General features: G+C 44.7%; 1 protein-coding gene across 1 annotated transcript; it reads right to left on the bottom strand.

Moving 5' to 3' along the window:
• Nucleotides 1–319: 319 nt before the first annotated feature.
• On the bottom strand, nucleotides 320–17,932 carry efl1 (elongation factor like GTPase 1). The gene is made up of 23 exons (XM_029143840.3): nucleotides 17,872–17,932; nucleotides 17,437–17,536; nucleotides 16,893–16,960; nucleotides 16,680–16,764; nucleotides 16,439–16,572; nucleotides 16,212–16,349; nucleotides 15,863–16,077; nucleotides 14,070–14,193; nucleotides 13,560–13,639; nucleotides 13,080–13,216; nucleotides 12,885–13,007; nucleotides 12,657–12,756; nucleotides 11,174–11,313; nucleotides 10,792–10,955; nucleotides 10,199–10,334; nucleotides 7,404–7,535; nucleotides 6,750–6,897; nucleotides 4,521–4,650; nucleotides 4,273–4,393; nucleotides 3,932–4,136; nucleotides 3,239–3,690; nucleotides 2,965–3,149; nucleotides 320–597 (listed from the first exon to the last, which is right to left on the bottom strand). Exons 1-23 carry the CDS (start codon nucleotides 17,923–17,925, stop codon nucleotides 409–411), a joined length of 3,360 nt encoding a protein of 1,119 aa, XP_028999673.1. The 5' UTR covers nucleotides 17,926–17,932; the 3' UTR covers nucleotides 320–408.
• Nucleotides 17,933–18,162: the final 230 nt, after the last annotated feature.

The following is an 18,162-nucleotide window of genomic DNA, read 5'->3' as shown; positions in this document are numbered from 1 at the left end:
CATCATTGATTCATAAACAGGAAGTAAGGAGCGATTTACCAACTCTTGTTCAGTTGGTTGGATCAGTGAAAGGTCGTTTGAACAGCATCTTATATTCATGTTCTCATATTTATAGATGATTTTTTTGAACATCTACAACCTGTTCACCATCAATGATAAGAGAAGCAGCTGTAGCTGAAATGATGTTGTGACATCATCTAGACTCTACAACCTAACGTACAGCAGCCATGTGACCTCACTAAGAACTGGCTGCTGAGTGTGGACTTTGTGCTCGTGGCCTCCGTGCCACTGGGCTCACAGACGGATCAAACCAACACAGTTTCTGGTAAAATCACTTTATTTGGGCTTGGTCTGACAGAAGCCTGAGATGGTGTGTCCACCAATGTAAACCTGGATGGATGCAGGCGCCTATTTGTTCTTTCCCAGGGTCCTTTGCTTCTCCGCGTGCTCTACCAGCTTCTCCTCCACGTACAGGCCCTTGCGGCGACGGACAGCATTCATATACTTGAGCGCCTGGTTGGCACTGTCGGCTTTCTCACCGAAGTGCAGGTATTCTTCCTCGGTGGTGGGAACCCAGTAGGGATCACTGCTGATTACCTAGGATGCAGAGAAGACGAACGTGAAAATGTGACATAAGGCCTAATCCTGAGCGTTAACCAAACAAACACACCACTGCTCTCAGCATTGTTAGAATTTATTGAGATTGTTTGCCTGATTGAACAACGGCAGTAATGACTCCTAAGCTACAATACTTCATTAATGGACTGTTGGTTTCAGTAGGACTTCACTAAAGGCTGCACCTCCTCTGTCATCATCTGTGCACAGACCTGGATCTGGCTACAGGAAGACAGATGGTGACAGCAAGCGCACGCGAGCAGCATATGCTCAACAACAATAGGCTAGGCAAAGGTAACGATTCTGGGTCATTACAGCAGTGATGCTGTTTAGGTCCATCTAAACACAAAACATTTACGGATTTTAAATGAACAGAATTATTTAAAATCAAAATTTATCAAAATCAAAATTCATTAAAACCGCTTTGCTTAGTTTGCAACTACAGTACAGTAGGCTGCAAGATGACACCAGAGCCTGTTCCCATGGCAACAGAGAGAAGTCCTATTTTTTTATTTAAACAGAAGACACATTTTTAGACTCAAGGGTAGTTGTGTTTTCAGGCTTACTGCTACTAACCAGTGGTGGTAAGTAGGGAACAATGCAACTCATGGGTTAGTCATACTTTACTGATTCCCTGAGGAAAATTGGGTTAGGTCATCAAACATCAGTTGTACCAGCAGTGGTTTTAAACCCTGATATTCAAGACATGTGCACGCAAGCTTACACACGCGCTTACACGCATGCATGCGTCAACTGGTGAACAAAGCTCCATTCTAATGAAAATCTAATGTAAGCGTTGCCACAGGTCCCAGAGGACTGGTGGCACAATGGAGGCTCTGGGTGGCTCCTTCTGCCTCGGCCATCATTCATATGCTAATCCAATATCTTGGCCGTATCAAATTGCTGTCATGAGGAACACTGACATCAGCACTAAGAAGCATGTGAGTCCTGAAGCTACAGGACCTAGGGGATGGTGGGATCAGGCCTCTTTGTGTCTGCACATGAAATAAATGTCACAGACAACCTTTAATGAGACAAATAGAGCTGAAAAACTGGTGCAGCTACAAATGTTTTAGCACAAGAGGTGAAGATCTGAGAAGACATTCATCAGTTGGAAAAAAGTGTCAGTAAAAAAACAGAGTGAGAACCTGCCATGGTCCAGTTCTTCTTGCTTCTGAAGCCATGGACTGAACCATGTCCCTTCCAGACATTAGCCTGAAGCTGAAACTACTTTATAAAGAGGAGATGAAATTCTCTCATTGGAACAAGGCTAGACTCTGACTGATGAAGACTCCTTGAGTTCATAATAAAAGCTTTACAATGCACCTTGTGGATCACTACATGCCTGAATGACAAACTACTACTGTTTATGTATCCACAGTGTTATGTGAAAAAGCGTAGACGAGTCTTTCAAGTACAACACAGGGTTTTAGAAAAGAGAAGAAAGATGACGGCGACGACAGGCTGCTGAAACACGAGGAGGGAGAGAAGCTGGGTGGGTCCAGGACGGGTCAGTGAGTGGGTTCAAGTCACAGCATGTGAACCCCTGAGCAGTGACTCAATGCAGAAGCCAGAGAACCGTTCATCAGTCAGTGTCCCACGAACAGACAGGCCACAACTGCACAAAGTGTTGTTGTTTCTATGATTGACTCCACTAGTGAGTGAGAGTCATTACAAAGCAGAATTTAGTGCACATGTTTTTAATCTGCCACAAAAATGATCAATTATATATATTAGTAGCCCTGCAAAACGATGATGATGATGATGATGTGGTAGAACTATTACTGGAGAATTTTATCACAGACATGGAACTGATCGTAACATGAATATTCATGTTCCCACAGAAACCATCACTACTACCCACATCCCTAGCGATGAACAGTGGTACATCTGGGACTACTACTTTTGTTATGCGACAAACTAAACAGAGTGCCAAGGCTTCGAAAAGGGAAAACCGCTACAGGAAGCCAAAGGTTATTAGACGAGAACTTAGACGAGAGCTATTTATGATTCACCCATTTATCCTAGAGCACTATCGCCTCGTGATTTTCACCCGGGCAAAAGTATTTACATGATTTTCAATATGTTGCATTTTTCTGAGTGTCTAGGACACTCAGAAAAGTAGATTCGCCATTGTTTTTTTCATTAATTTTCAAGCATTTTTTTTTTGTTTTTATTTTCCATTTTTATCTATTTTTTTATGACAAGTACTTTTTGTTGAGTATATAACATCGGGTAAAAATTACCCGACAATAGTGATGGTGTAATCTTTTATAGCGAAAGTATTCTAGGGTTAAGAAACGTACAGTTTGGCCTAGTTGAGGTATGTACTGATCACATGTCACTCACCTCCCAGTGGCTGAACACCAGCTGTGGACTCGCTAATCCGCTCGTTCTTTTACGAATCTCGTCTGCAAACCCGAAGCTTTCGGCCACTGGCAGAATGGCTGTGATGATGAATATATCTGTTCCTTCCTTCATCTCTTCGAGGAGAACGCGGCCTTCTCGCTTTCCCAGGACTCCGTACACTCGGCCTGAGGTAGGAAGAAACCGTGAGAAAGAACATCACCAATAGCAAGGGGACGATGTCCTGTTCAAACTAAAGATTTCTTTGGCTTCTCACCCAGCACCTCTGCAGTGGCCATGATCTCACACGTGTACATGGCAGCCATCAGCCTCTGGGGCTGAGCCTGAAAGGCCTGACGACAGGCCTCTTTCATGGCAGCGATTAGCTGCCCAGAAACGGGCCCGTAGCAGCCCGGCGCCGCCTCTTGCCTGGATTGGGCCTCACACGCCTCTCTGCTTTCTGACAGCATGCGAATGGATACGGGGTCTTGCTCCACCAAGGCAGAGGACAAGGTGTCCCACCTCTCCACAGAGAAGCAAACGCCCATCAGTGGCTCCTCGCACATGGGCCCTGCCAGAGCGGCCAGCTGGAAGCCACTGACAATGCTGTTGTCAAGATCTCTCACGGTTGCAGAGTGGGCTCCCAGCTGCTGTCCCCGGCCCAGACACTGCCACACTGAGGGCCGCTGGTAGCCCTCCACGGCGTTCAGCAGGATGTTGGGCCCGTACCTAAAACCAGCGTTCTGTTACGTTGAGTCACACTCTTGCCGTCTAAGCACAGAGCAACATTTACACTTTAAAAGACAAACTTTAAACAGGCCCAAACACTCTAATATCATGGACAGAACTTTTACAGGTTTATTCACCATGACAATCGCTCTAGATTATTCATGGCAAACACAGTAAATCCATCACAAGTTTGACTTGGGTAAGGTCTGACTGATCATTCCCTGGGAGGATAATCCCACACCTGCGAGGGCCGAAGGCCCAGATCCGCTCCACAGCATTCCTCCACTTCCTCCCTTGCAGAAGACTTTCCAACTGGACTTTGAGTTCAGCAATGGCTTCCAGGGTCTTGATGCTGATGTCCAGAGTCCTTCCTTCCTTCAGAGACAGGTTAACCTGCTCCAGAGTCCGAATCAGCTCTGAACTACTCTCCAACAGGTGGGTCACCTCTGCCAGAATCAACAGCACAAAACTCATTACTCTGCGTCCATTCTATTACATGCGTCACCTTGACAATGACGTGGCTCTTCCTGCTTCTACGGAGCTATGTGGGGCTTGACATTCATACACAGTACATTTGAGTACCCTGTGGGAGAGGGATGGCACGGACACCGACCGTGGCCAGTCTGTTGGGTGTGGTGAGCGTAACTAGGCCCCTGGTCTCCACAGGGACGGTGTCAGAGGAACGAGGAACCTCGTCTTTCGCCTGGCAAAAAACAAAGAAAAGACAAAAAACACTGATGTGTAAATCCTACTCATTCTGTTACCTACCTCCTGTTCTTGTGCCACTAGCACCCCCCTTCAAAGCCATTAACTTAACTGACTCCACTCACCTGGTGAATGATGGCGACTTTCTGCTGCCTGCCCAGCTCTTCGTTGACCATATCCACTTTGGGAGGACGCACCACTGTTTCTCTGAATGGAATGATGGGCTTGGACACACTGATCTCAATTTTTGCAAATCTTTGGAAAGACAGAAAAGGAGTAAGCCTCTGAACAAAGCAAAAAACTAGCAAAAAAGTGAATGTTTGATGAAGTCAGCCTCTGACAGGATTGAAGCATTTGTATCTACCGGTAGATACAGATCTAAATTCTCTTGTTTTTTTAAATATTACAGCTTTACTTGCTCACAGGAAGATCTATGTACCTTCTACGTTGGGTTTCAGGTTCAGGTGTAAATACTTGGAAGCCGACAAAGCTACAAACTCATAAAGAAGAAATGCAGCCTATTATACACTAAGAGACAGCCACAGTAGACCTGGGACCCTACTCTGACAAACAACTGCACCAACACATACTGTACAGTAGGAGCCTGGTCCAGTGAAAGCAATCCTCAGAACCATACTGACACAGAGTATGTAGCTAGTCTATGAGTCATAAAACGTGTCAACAAACTAGATGACAAGAGAATCATCAGCGCATCCAGCTGGTCGAGAGTCCTATGAGCATCCCAGCCAGGTACTGAGGAAGGGAAGGGAAAATGTAGAGACACCTGGTCTGGGTTCAGTCAATAGGTAAAGTACTAACATGCAACTAGTTCATTCATCAAAAGGGACATTTTGCAAGCGGCAGGAACACATTCTTAATCAGCAAAACAGTGGGTAGCGTAGCAGCTGCAGCTTTCTGAGATCAACAGCCACATGGACTCAGTACTTTACAGACAGCACAGGTATATTATGATCAGAGACGGAACCTAATGCGATGGCACTAGTAAACAATGGAGTAGGAGGAGAAGACGTCTGTTAATGCACATTGACGAACCAATGCATGGAGCTGAGAGAAACGGCTTCACGGAATGATTGGGAACAGGGTGTGTTCAGGTTAAACTGACGTCCTGTTGAAGTTATCAACACTCTGAGCTAATTAAATGTGTGTCCATTTATATTTACCTAGACTTCATAAATAAAGTGTGGACAAATGTCCTTTAATTTGATATCACATCTATTCACATAATTAACACTTCAGTCAGTGCTGCAGGTGAACCATCATGTGATTTCATGTATCAGTCATAACAACACAACCCTCAAAATGTACAGAAATACATCCAGCTGCCTTATGTAAGCTGTTATTATGCCTCAGCAGCTGCCTGTGGAGCAGCTTCTCCAACAGTTCTGAGAATTGATTGATTTCTATCCCCCACAGGGTAATGGATGAATACATGGCTTTCACAATGCCATCACCTACCTACAGGCTGCACGGTGCAATCACATACTGCATAGAATGCGGAGAAGATGATAATAAAACACATGAAAAAAATAGAAGGGGAGTAGAGTCGGAGGTAGAGGTCTGTCAAACTGCCAGTAGGTGGAGGAGGCCACTAAGCAGCAGCGAGGAGCTGAGGGAAAGGTGCTTTACAGTTAGCAGTTCAGTACATTGGTGCAGACTGAGGAAGGCTGTGTTTAGCAACGTGTTTAGCTGCTGGGATGTGATATTTGTGCAGGCAGACAGTGTGAAGCATCAACAGCTTTGCTGCTTTATGACGTCATCACAGGTGGACAGACTGTTTGTTCTTTTTGTTGCTAACGTGAACAGTGTGGTCAATCATGACCTCAAACACGACGCATTGAAACTCTCGCCTCATGTTTCTGTCTGTTATTATTAACATGACAGAAAACACATCATAGGTGTAACAGAGTCACAGTGACTCCAAGGAAGAGTCTAGCTTAGGTTTGCTGAGGAGAAACAGCATTACAGGTTCTCTGTAATGTTCTCAAATCCAAGCAGCAGAACCTCCACCACTAGTTAACACAAGGCGATATTGTGCTCTAGCTCAGGCTCCTGAGTTGTGTACATAAACGACAGGTCACACGAATGTCCGTTATCTCTATCTATTGGTTTTAACCCCTAAGAACCCCCAGAACCCTAAAAATGGCAAAAAGCCTCTAGACCTGTTTCTGGAAACAGATCAATACCTTTGCTGTGGTCTGGCCATGTGGTACAGCATCAGTCACACTAAGTCACACCTAAATGTGTCAGCTTGTCTCTGACTCGACAGACAGGGGGCAGTCTGTGAGCAATGATGATTTTGCTGGACAAAGAACCAGTGGTAGAAGCACACTAACCGGTCACGAAGATCATCCAGGCAACGCTGGAGATGGACCTCACCAGCTGTAACCAGAACGTGTTCCCCTGTTTCCTGGATCAGAACCTCAGCGCATGGATCTGCCTGGTTCAACAAGCGCATGCCTCGCACTAGCTTCGGCATCTCACCTGACACACAAACAGTTGAAGCATAGAAAACTTTACTGATCCCAAGACTGCAGGAAATTTATCCTCCTCGGGGGAAAGTACTTGCATTTATATATTATTATTATTATTATTATTCCTGTTGTTTGTTTCTGCCTATTATTCTAAGCATTGAATTCACAAACGCAAGTCGACCACACAAAGCTGTTACAAAGGCAGCTGCAATGAAGCTGGAATGGGTTAAGGCTGGTCCTCTGATGAGAACGAACGTCTGCACAATATTCTGTGGCAGTTCATCCTGTGGCTGCTTTGTGATGTTGTCAGGGGGAACCAGAGCGGGTTAATCTTCTGGGCAGAGCTTTCCAACAGTAGACTGATGGTGTGGGGCTGAACAGAGACCAGTCTAAGCATCTTCTGCCCACCTGCTCTCTGGTGCAATGTTACTTATATAAAACAGTCATGGCAAGGCCCTATTTTATCATCAGATCAACACTGAACAACATGTTATTGGTTTGTTGTTTGCAACATACTTGGATGTTTGGGTTCTATGGCAACCCGTACGATGGGCGTGGCCTCAAAGTTGAGTGGCGTGAAGGGCGGGCAGATGGCGGAGGATGACAGGGTAGCTGACTTCAATATGTAATCCTCAAAGCCTCCAACTCCTGGAAGAACATACAGTAGGAGAAACAGAACAATATGAGGCAAAAGATACCAAATAAAGTTCAAAGACAAAAAATTTGTTTACAGATGCTACATTCTGTCACTTACTCACACACACACACACACACACACACACACACGCACAACCACAACCAAAGGCGGACGTCAAACTCTTGTTCTAATCCGAACCAGAACTCAATAGTAACCTCAGCCCTAAAACCACATCTTAACCCTCAAACAGGCGTTCAAAGAAGGGAGGACCGGCCAAAATGTCCTCACTTTGGTAGGAAAACACGCTTTTAGGTTCTCACTTGGATGCAAGTACACACACAGACACATGCACGCTTCTTCTGTAAAACTAGACACCATAATTAGTCTAACAACATACACCGAGAACAGTAAAACTGCAAAAGAAAATGAGGAGCTGAGGCAGCCACAAACATACACCAAGTTAACACAGCTTAGATCTGACTGACAAAAACCACGGCCGCCAACATGCTGGAAATGAGCGGTGAGACAATATCAGTGCCCGAAGCTGCTGCTCTACCTCTTGAGCCGCTGTCGGCTAGTGAACAAGGAAACTGCTGACTTTGAACTGTGCCCTGGAGACCAACCCTGGTTATGTCCAACAGCACAGTTTAAAATGACTCAAGCCTTAAGACATTTCCTCCAACCACAAGTACATTTGGCGGGTTTCCCTTCATGACAATCTCAAAAAAATCCTCCGAGCTCATAAAGGCTTCAAAGCAAAGCCACACAGTGAATGAAAACTGGTAGATTAATAAAGACTAACGAAACATTAAATGTAATCTGCTTCTGGGTTTGTCACCTTACTAAAGTGGAACTGATCTACACCACTGGAAAAAACAGCAGACTGAAAAGCAATACATTCCGTCCGAGAGTCTGGCAACTTTTGAATATCGTGTGTAGATTATGTTTTATTAAGTACAAGGCCAGAGTCTGTTTCTATGGAATTTCCTCTTTCCTGGAAAGTCCCACTTCCACAGTGCAGTCTCCAATGAAGGCAGCTCTGTGCACCCGCCTGTGGATTCACCCTGTAGGTAAGACAGGATTCCAGGTCTCCAGCGCCCGAGCCTCTGTGAGGCTTCATCATATCTATCTCCACCTGGAGCATTTACTCTTAATGTGTTTATCAGTAATAGGGGTTTAAGTATGTGGGTCAATATCCACAGTGCTCCAGCGCTGAAATGTACCACAGAAATTTGGACGGAAATTAGGCTGTGAGTGTGTTATAGCTGCCTCAGCCTCAGTTCCAGCACGGATCAGCCAAGATGACCAGCCACATGGCCACAGGTCACTACTGTACAATATAAAACAGGAGGCTGAACCCTGGAGGTCTGTGCTGCCTTGCTCTAAAGTCACCTGCCAGAGGCCAGAAGTCAAGGCCAGTAAGCTCAGAGAAATGTATAATAAAGCCTTTAAAACAAAGTGAAAAAGTATTTTTAAGAGAATGGAAGCCATTGATTCACGTAGGTGCTTCAGGTTGGCTCTTTCTAAAGACAAACAGACTTGTTGTCTGCTATATAAAAACCTGCAATACAGAATGAGAAAAACAGCCAGGGTGATGCAGCTCAGGGTTAGCCAAGAGGAGGACTGATGAGGTGGAGGATGTATGATGGCTGTGGGATCCAGCAGGACTCGCCTGGGACTGGAAACGGTGTCAAGGACGAGGGAGGAAGAATCCACAGAACTCGAAGTGAGCATTGGCCCAGTTTCAGGGCCGGGCCAGAAATGAGAAACGAAGGGAGAACGTGATCGTCACCGGGTTCCTCCTGATTAGGACCTGGGTTGTTGGTCACAGAAGCAAGAAAAAAAGCTAAAGCAACACAAATGTTTTCATGAACCCGTGTCATCACAGATCATTGGAGGGGGAAGGATGCTGACTTTGGCCTTGTCCTTCAGGTTTGGTGCTGTTTATTGAACCTGTTGGTTTTCTAGCTGCCTGCTGTTGTTCAGTAATGTTTCTGTGTTTGTGTTTCATTCCAGACTCTAAAACACAGCCAGTGCAGCATAAATGTCTGCAGCTTTGTGCCATCTGGTGGTAACAGTGAGCAACACAGAGGAAGCAGCGCAGCCACATTTATTTCTATTTGACAGATACTTGGAAGATTCTGAAACAGATTTTAGCTTGTTCACGTTCATGTCGACCTGCTGCTGCAGTAAACATCCGACATCTGGCAGGAAATAGCAGCAGTACAGCTAAGAGCACAGAGCTCTGTGCAGTCATGGGGTCAATGGGAGAATCAGGGTTCCCACTCGACCCAACTCTGTCAGCGCAGTTTCCACACATTCTCTGCCCTCAGGCCACTAACACTCATCCAGACACAGACTCGGTCCAACTATTTGCTTTATCATCATCTTCCCAGAGCAGCATGTCCAGAAAGGGGTGTCACACACGCTCAGATTTCCCAAACCCTTATAGGGGCTTCCCTCGCTACCCTGCACTGACAGCACGAGAGGGCGGCATGAAATCTGTGTGGTTGTCGCTCAGAGGAGTTATGAGTGTGTGTCACAGACCTTCACTGACCTTCCATTTCTCTATTGTTCTTCTGAAAGGTTTAACCAGCTTCAATCACAGGTGACTCTGTCTAACAAAGCGAAAACTGCCACAGTAATGTAGTCATCAGACAGAAGAGACATTTACCCAGGACGTTTCCTGCTGGCACCTCCTCCAGCTCTTCGAGCTCTCTGCCCATGAGCAGGTAAAGACTTTCCACTGAACAGCAGGACAGATGAGGCACATCAGGCACAGAGTCTGAGGCACTGCAACCATCTGGGAGCTGGTAGAAATGAGAGCAGGAATAAGCATGAAGATGCAGCAGCGCATGGCCACCAATCGATGGGAGCAGACTAATGGCTGGTTACTGCTGGTTAACAGCTTGTAAATGTCTACATACAGAGGGAAGTGTCCTAATGTATATTAGCAAGCACTGCTACTGTTCTCTTCAGTCCAGATATTTCATCTATTTTTGGTCAAATATGTTGAAAGAGTTTACATTTACATTAAGTGTCAACTTTAAAAGCCAAAATGAAAACCAAAGCTGCACCGTGTGTGGAGAATGAGGCTGTGACCAGAAGTAAATTCAGTCTTTGCCAGATGACGTTGATCTGCAGTGATCATTGAACTTTCCCACCACGTTCATCTCCAAGGTCAGTTCAAGCACCTGCCAACGTACACGATACATCCAGTACAGCTAAGACACAGAGCAATGGAGGAGCTGATCGCTGGGAGCTCACCGTGCTTAGGCTTTGGGCAGGATCATACTTTGGACCCAGGACAAACACTTTCTGTCCCTTTCTTAGCACTCCACTGTAGATTCGGGCAAATGCTACGAACGTCTCTCCCTGGTCCTCCTCCGCTTCGGCCTGCGAGTCTTTCAACACCAGCTTCTCCATTTTAGCTGTTGAAAAGAAGTGACATATACAGACCAGCTACTCATTTACATATTGACGTCCAGCTTCACCTTTTCTGTATGTTCATTTCATTATTAGCTCTCATGTAATCGAGTTTTTTTTTAAATTTCCATGACATTTAATTATGGGATATCTGGAAGCAATGCGAGCAGAGTAAGAATCAGATGTCCCAGCGTCATTTGCTGTGGGAGGAAGCCAAGCCTACCGGTGCCGAGGCCTGCAGACAGGTCTTCCTGTGGCACACGCCCTTGGAGGTGCTCCACTACCTGCTCCGTGGCTAACCTGTCAGCATGCCTCCTTCTAGCCACTTCCCTGCGCTGGGCGATCTCCTCCTGGGTCAACGGCCTATACGCATTCATGCACACAGGTTTTATAAAAAGGTCAAAGACACAGTGGGAGGATACAAGCACGAGTTAATGTGAATTCCAAGATTACACAAAGAGCTATTTTGACACCATGAGCTCACTCAACACTATTAAAGTGACAAACCTTGAACTCCCCATAGCAGTAAGTTAGAGACAAGCTGGAAAAACAGATCACAGTTAGAGTCGCACGTGTGGCCTGTTGGAGCCAGTGTGCAAACCAACTCACACATTAAGGCTGAGTGAAGGCGTCCAACAAACTGTTCAGTCCACTAAAAACAACTCATAATAGCCCCTGTCTGACAGGGATCTGTTCCATAAATAGGATAGAAGTCAGGATCCATTGGATGATAGTCTTAAGAACAAAACACCTTCTAGCAGCTTCCAGCTCCACGTGGCCCCTCAGTAAAGGGTTGTAAACAAATAATGTTATTAAGTTATGGATTTGATGTGAGGAACTTGTCCACAGGCGGCTGCAGTCCCAGGCCACCACACACATCAGCACTGAAAAGGTGTATGGTGCAGGTAGCAATCAAAGCTGCATGGAGGTTCTAGCAGGCTCATTAGCCCAGGATGTGGACAGGCTTCTCCATCCTCTCTTCTCACATCTGCATCTGCAATCTGACAGTCTTGTCTATACCGCTTCTCCTCTGCTTGCCATCCTGTCCTCCTAGGACAGCGGGGTCTTCAATAACAGACCAATCCTGTCACAGTAGGAGTAAGCAGAGCATAGAGGATGCCAGACAAGGGCCTGATGTAAGATCCTTCTCTCCTGCATCAGATATACTGGAGCAGCAAAAGCATGGAGGGGGATGCAGGACAATCCAGGCCTACCACATCACAAGCGCAACCTCTAGTCTCTGTGATTTCTAATTTATACACACCATTCACAGGTGGAGTGAGACCTGCCAGACCTACCTGATCCCTAACAGCACTTAGAACTAAAACAGACGCTTCACTTAACAGCTATGACACCTGTCCACCACCAACACTGCAAGCAACAGTTACGTCTCCCCTAAGCATCCATGACACAATCCAGTCTTTGCAAGTGTGAAGACGTGAAGACTCAGCTCTGTACGAAGCTTAGATTAATGTCCCACATGCTGTGAAGCAGTATGCTCAGATCTAAAAGCCAGACAAGTAGCTAAACCAAACAGGCATTAGCTCACCTTGAATGAGACATGCCAATGCAATGTGAAAGATTTCTCTACCAATAGCTACATCCCCAAAACACAAAAAACACGTTCCCTGCAGTTGCACCACTGGATACATGGAGCCTCAACCCCGTGAGTGATGACTGATCTCCAGCCTTCACTGTACAGGTACCTCTGTCGGTGCTGAGGCAAGGCCTTGGTGTCCACAGCAAACATTTTGGAAACAAAGACGATGACAGGCACGTTTTCCCCACTCGAACAATGGAGGAACGCTGAAAAAGGGTCAAACACAACAGCTCCATAATCGGACACGCTCCTGTTCATGTAGCATAAGTTTGATTAATGACAGTATTGAGAGTATGTAAAACGTGGTTAGGGTTGAATCGTGTCAGTGACATACCAGTTTTCAGCTCCTGCGTCTGTTTGGGTAATGTGTCAAAGCGCCGTGTTCCGACACTCATGAGTTTCTCCACCCGCTCTGCAGTAATATCTAAGGGACTGGGCAGCTTCTCACACACCATCGCTGGCGTCACTGTTAAAGAACTGACAACCAAACGCAGCCGAGGCAGCCAAACAAACAGCATGGGAAGGATACTGAGGACGGCCTGGGACATCGGAAGCCACTGGCTGAAGATGGCAGAAAGGAGGACTTTAGGATCCGAGTGACGCAAGTCCCTGGCCATCACTTTTACCCCAAGCGACGTCACCACCTTCTCCACCTTCTCCTTGTCTCTGGTCACAGCAAACACAGGACACAGCAGGTGAACAAAGACCACGACCAGCACCTGTTGTAAGCGGCACGGACCGGAAACTGTGGTGGGACAAAGCCAATCACTGTGCTGAGGGAATGAATCGCCTACTGTACATCCAATACAGATCACTCTTCCTCCCCACTACCATTCATCACGTCCCACCTTCCCTGTGATAGTTGATCCATTCACTGGCATCATGATCAACAATACATGGTCAGGTCATACATACACTTAATAAAATAAAGAGAAAAAGCAGCACACCAAGTACCAAAGCAAGCGTTCGTGTGAATAGAAAAATAAGTAGGCCGGTGTGCTTCACCCACCTTTTAACCACGACTGCATCATACAAACTCCAAATATTATCCAACACAAAGTGCACAAATAGTGGCTTCTTTCCTTTAGCCTGCAATAACATGGAAACAAAGAGAATAAGGTGAAGGATCGCTTTATGAGCTGCAGCTACTTTCCGGTTGTCAACTTTTGCTCTGGTGTTAGCACAAAATGAAAAAATTGATGTTTGCTGCTTCTTAGTGAAACACAAGCAAACACAACTTGTCTGGTGTGAGTTTAAACACAAACACTAAAATTTTCGAGAGGCAGGATATCAGGACACAGACGTTTGATACCTGATGGATGGCTCACATGCTTTAAAAATTAATACTTAATGACAACAACACAGAACAGAAAAGTCACTGTTGTCATTGTACTTTTAACTTAGCGGAAGAGCTGGGTTCAATCCTGCTGCATGCTTTAGCTGTATGAAGAATGACTAAGCACATGATTTGAGTTTTCCATTTACTGGATAAACTTGATGAATCCAGGTACAAACTTACCTGAGCTCCTTTCATGATCTTCTTTGCTTTGGCATTGAGGTAGAAATCTCCCCACAGGGTTTTAAGCAGCACCTGTTGGTTGATGCCCATCCTCTGGCTGTAGATGTGAGCAAACTGCTGGATGCTACAGACAGAGAATCACATGCTCAGTCTTTGGTTTCTTTTGTCATAATCATCGTCATCATCATCAGCAGCTGCATCAGCAGCAGCAGCAGCAGCAGCAGCAGCTTTGATGGAAGCAAAGCTTTATCATCTGTTGAAATAAGGGTGCATGGAACTGTGTGTTTCCTGGTTCCTTCTCTTCCTCCTGTTTGACTGCACATCACAAATATGGCAAACAGAGGCAAAGGCTTGACTTCCCACTGGGGTTGGTTTATTTATAGAAGACAGAGCACAAGAACGCAGCCACCCTCAACTAGATATGTGCATCCTCATGACGCACTGCCATATATCTAACTGACAGGAGACTTGGTGCCCTTGTTTTTAAATGTCACTGATCTGCCATCTATGTGCAAATTCCCCCGGAAGAAGCCCTTTTGAAAATCCACCACAGGACAAAAAAAATTAAGCCTCTCAAACGGACAGGTTTGCACTGGTCTCAGGCAATGTTCCCTCTAATTTTTCATGTGTCTGAGCAAACCGGGCGATCCCTTGGACCACATCAGCCATGTACACTATGGTCAGGCCAGCATTGCATCCTGCATGGTTTATAGTATTATATAGTATTATAGCATTTACATCTGTATTAGAATACCAAATAAAAGACAATATAAACTACACTAACAGTGGTGAGCAGGGATGGAACCTCAAACCTTCTCTTTCATAGGTCAACACTTTACCAACTGAGCTAACAGGCCTTCCATGAAACCTCAACCTTCCAAACCCATCGTCATCCATCCAGTCACACTCTGGTTTTGGTCAAAGAGTTATCTTACCTGTAACTTCCTGCTCTGGCTGATCCTTAACTCCGACTCTCACTCTGCCTCATATTGAATGAAGGCAATTACATGCAATTTCATTATTACTGATAATACTACTACTGAAGACTCGAATATTTTGTTACTTACTAACAAAACAAAAGCAAGCGACTCAAGTCTGACTCACTGACTGCTCATGCTTGGGAGCGACTGACAAATATGGGAGCAGAGTACACGTGACACTGATTTGAATATGGAAAAGCGAACAGCGGCTCATTTGACTACGGTTGTTATTTACGTTGATTAGCTGCATAAATACGTATGTGAATTGCACCATTGCCTGAAACAGCCAGTCACTCACTGACTTACTTAGCAACTGCGACATGGGTCATTTAAGCGTAAAGGGCTGTACACCTGATTTGACACCACCATCTGGTGGACAGGTGGAGAACTGACTAAGGATAACCCTTGAGCCATTGCTCGTGTACCAGCATACAGCCATTGTAAACTAACTAAAACAAATACAGGCCTTCACCTCCACAACAGAGAATCATCTTCAGGACCATGTGGTGCATACTGTTGTGTTTCCAAGTAAATCTTTTGTACAGTTTGTACAATTAGGCTTCTAGTAATCATTAGCAAAACCCCTGTAAAGCTGAGTGCTGCAAAAACTAAAGGCTGCATGGAACCTAGGTATGAATTCAAATTAAATATGTTGGATGAATATTTTACATTTATTTTTTTAAGTTTCATTAACTATTGGGAAGCTTAAAAAATGGTCTGGGCATGCAGAATACAGCGCTTTCTGGTACTAAAACGTTCAGTGTGTGAAATAACTCCAGAAGTTAAAATAATTATTACATATATTTAACTCACCTGAAGCCCCAACCGTCTATGGCACTAGCAAATACCACATTCCCTTGGTCGGGGGAGAAGTAGAGGTTAGAGTCATCCGCGTCCTCCAGGCCAGCGCTCCAGTCGTACACCTGATCTCCACTGCACATCTTGGTCTCTGGCTCCTCCTCCCTCTGCTTCTCTGCCTGCTCTTCCAGGACTTTGGATGTAAACAAAGTCCCTGTAACTGCATTCACCTATGGGGTAGTATACACACACACTTGTTCTGTGACCATAGTAAAGAAACAATGTTTAGGGCACATGAAGCTATTGTTTTAAAGTTTTAGTATTATCATAAAAATATTTACCACAAATAGTGGCAGAGGCTCACCTGTTCCAGAATCCTCTGCAGGTGAACATATGCTTCCTGAGAGGTGAGTTTCAGCTCTATAATGAGTCTGTCAATTTTATTGATGACAAGGACAGGCCTGATGTTCTCCAGCCAAGCCTGACGCAGGACAACCTGAGTCTACACACAATACACGCATGCAATAAAATGGCTCTAGCTCATTTTTAAAGTGACCTGTGTAAATTTGAAATATCAATAGAGGTGCTCACTTGTGGACACACTCCCTCCACAGCATCAACAACTATAATGGCCCCGTCACATAGCCTGACAGCAGTGGAAACCTCTGAGGAGAAGTCGACATGACCAGGAGAGTCTATCAGGTTCAGTAAATACTCCTGATCTCCTGAAAAGAAAACAAACAGAATTAAACCCAGAGACTGAGTCCTGGTGAGTAACTCACAGAACATCTGACAATGTGACATATTACAGTGACTTTCAGTTAAACCTCACCATTTCTGTGGTGCAGAGAGATGGCACTGGATTTCATGGTGATTCCCCTGATCTGCTCATCCTGTCTGCTGTCCAGATACCTCAGCTGGTAGGTTAACACACCACACATTATCAACAAGGTTCTAATGGAAATATGTGGAATGCAGCACATGTGACAGAGCCAAAGTTACATGACTTCACTGACAAAAAGTCTCTTAGGAAATAATGTCCCACCTTCCCAGCCAGTCGACTTGATATAATTCCATTACTTGCCACTAAGCAGTCAGCCAGAGTAGTTTTACCTAGAAAGATAGAGATTTTTCCAAATGGTTTCATTAACTTATGGCATATACCCATACCAAAGTATCTTGACTGACACAATAGCAGTTGAGATAAATCTCACTAGGTCAAGACTTTGCTTTTATTGTTTTAAATGTAAATATCAGAAAGAAAAGTAGATCAGTGACTTTGTCTTTAATTAAGTCATGGTACCCTTAACTTAATGCTGTGTAGCAGAATTTTCTTTTTCTACTTTAAATGTAGGACATCTACTTTTAACAAAGCAATGTGATTTACTAGAGGCAGTCAACTGTAGAGACAGATGTATGTTACACAATGTAACATGTGTATTTGATGTGGACAGGATAACTATATAGAAGGTAGATTTATTCAGACTAGGTCCTACCAGGCAAATATTCAATTGATCAATTGGACGGACGGACGGACAGACAGATGCACAGCACACGTATTCAACAACTACCCAAGTAAATTAACTCACCATGGTCAACGTGTGCCAGGATGCACAGATTTCTGATGTTAGCAGCATTTCTCTGTAACGCAATGATCTTTTCCACGCTGGTGTGTCCCATTGCGAACACCTAGAATGATAACACTAACGCTAAAGTCCAGCTAGCAGCTTAGCAAGCGCCGACGCAGGCTATGGAGATAAATAACTTAAATTATGAACTATGGTAACGAACGTAACAGTAACATAAATACAATGGGGGAAACGAAGATAACGTTGATATCTGGCTAAACTGTCACATGTGCTGATACTGTAGCTAAGAAAATCTTCTCCAAATAAGAAGAACAAGACACACGATTGCCCTAAAGTCACAGTAAAGCACGACCATACAATGCACTACAGGAATGCGTTGAGTCAAATACAACAGTACTCTGAGAATAAACACATATTTAACCATTCACAACTCACGTTGTTTGCCAGGAAGTTGCTAAGGTATATTTGCCACGCCCATTTCTTCACCATTGGCGGTGCCTTCAGGGTCAAACGTAAAAAAGACCAATTCATAATGTACCAGCCCAGCTTTGAAAACATGACAATTTTGTAACTAAACTATATTTAATGTGTAATTATAACACGGTTATAATTTGATTTAACATAAAAACATGTTTCTACATTTATCATATGGCGTATACACAAGATCGTATTGCTTTTACTTAACATTTCCGTCTTAGTCAAAATCGCTTGTGATTGGTGAACGTG

This window comes from Betta splendens, chromosome 3, assembly GCF_900634795.4.
Source record: "Betta splendens chromosome 3, fBetSpl5.4, whole genome shotgun sequence".
Lineage (NCBI taxonomy): Eukaryota > Metazoa > Chordata > Actinopteri > Anabantiformes > Osphronemidae > Betta > Betta splendens.
This window is presented reverse-complemented; position numbering and strand designations above follow the sequence as displayed.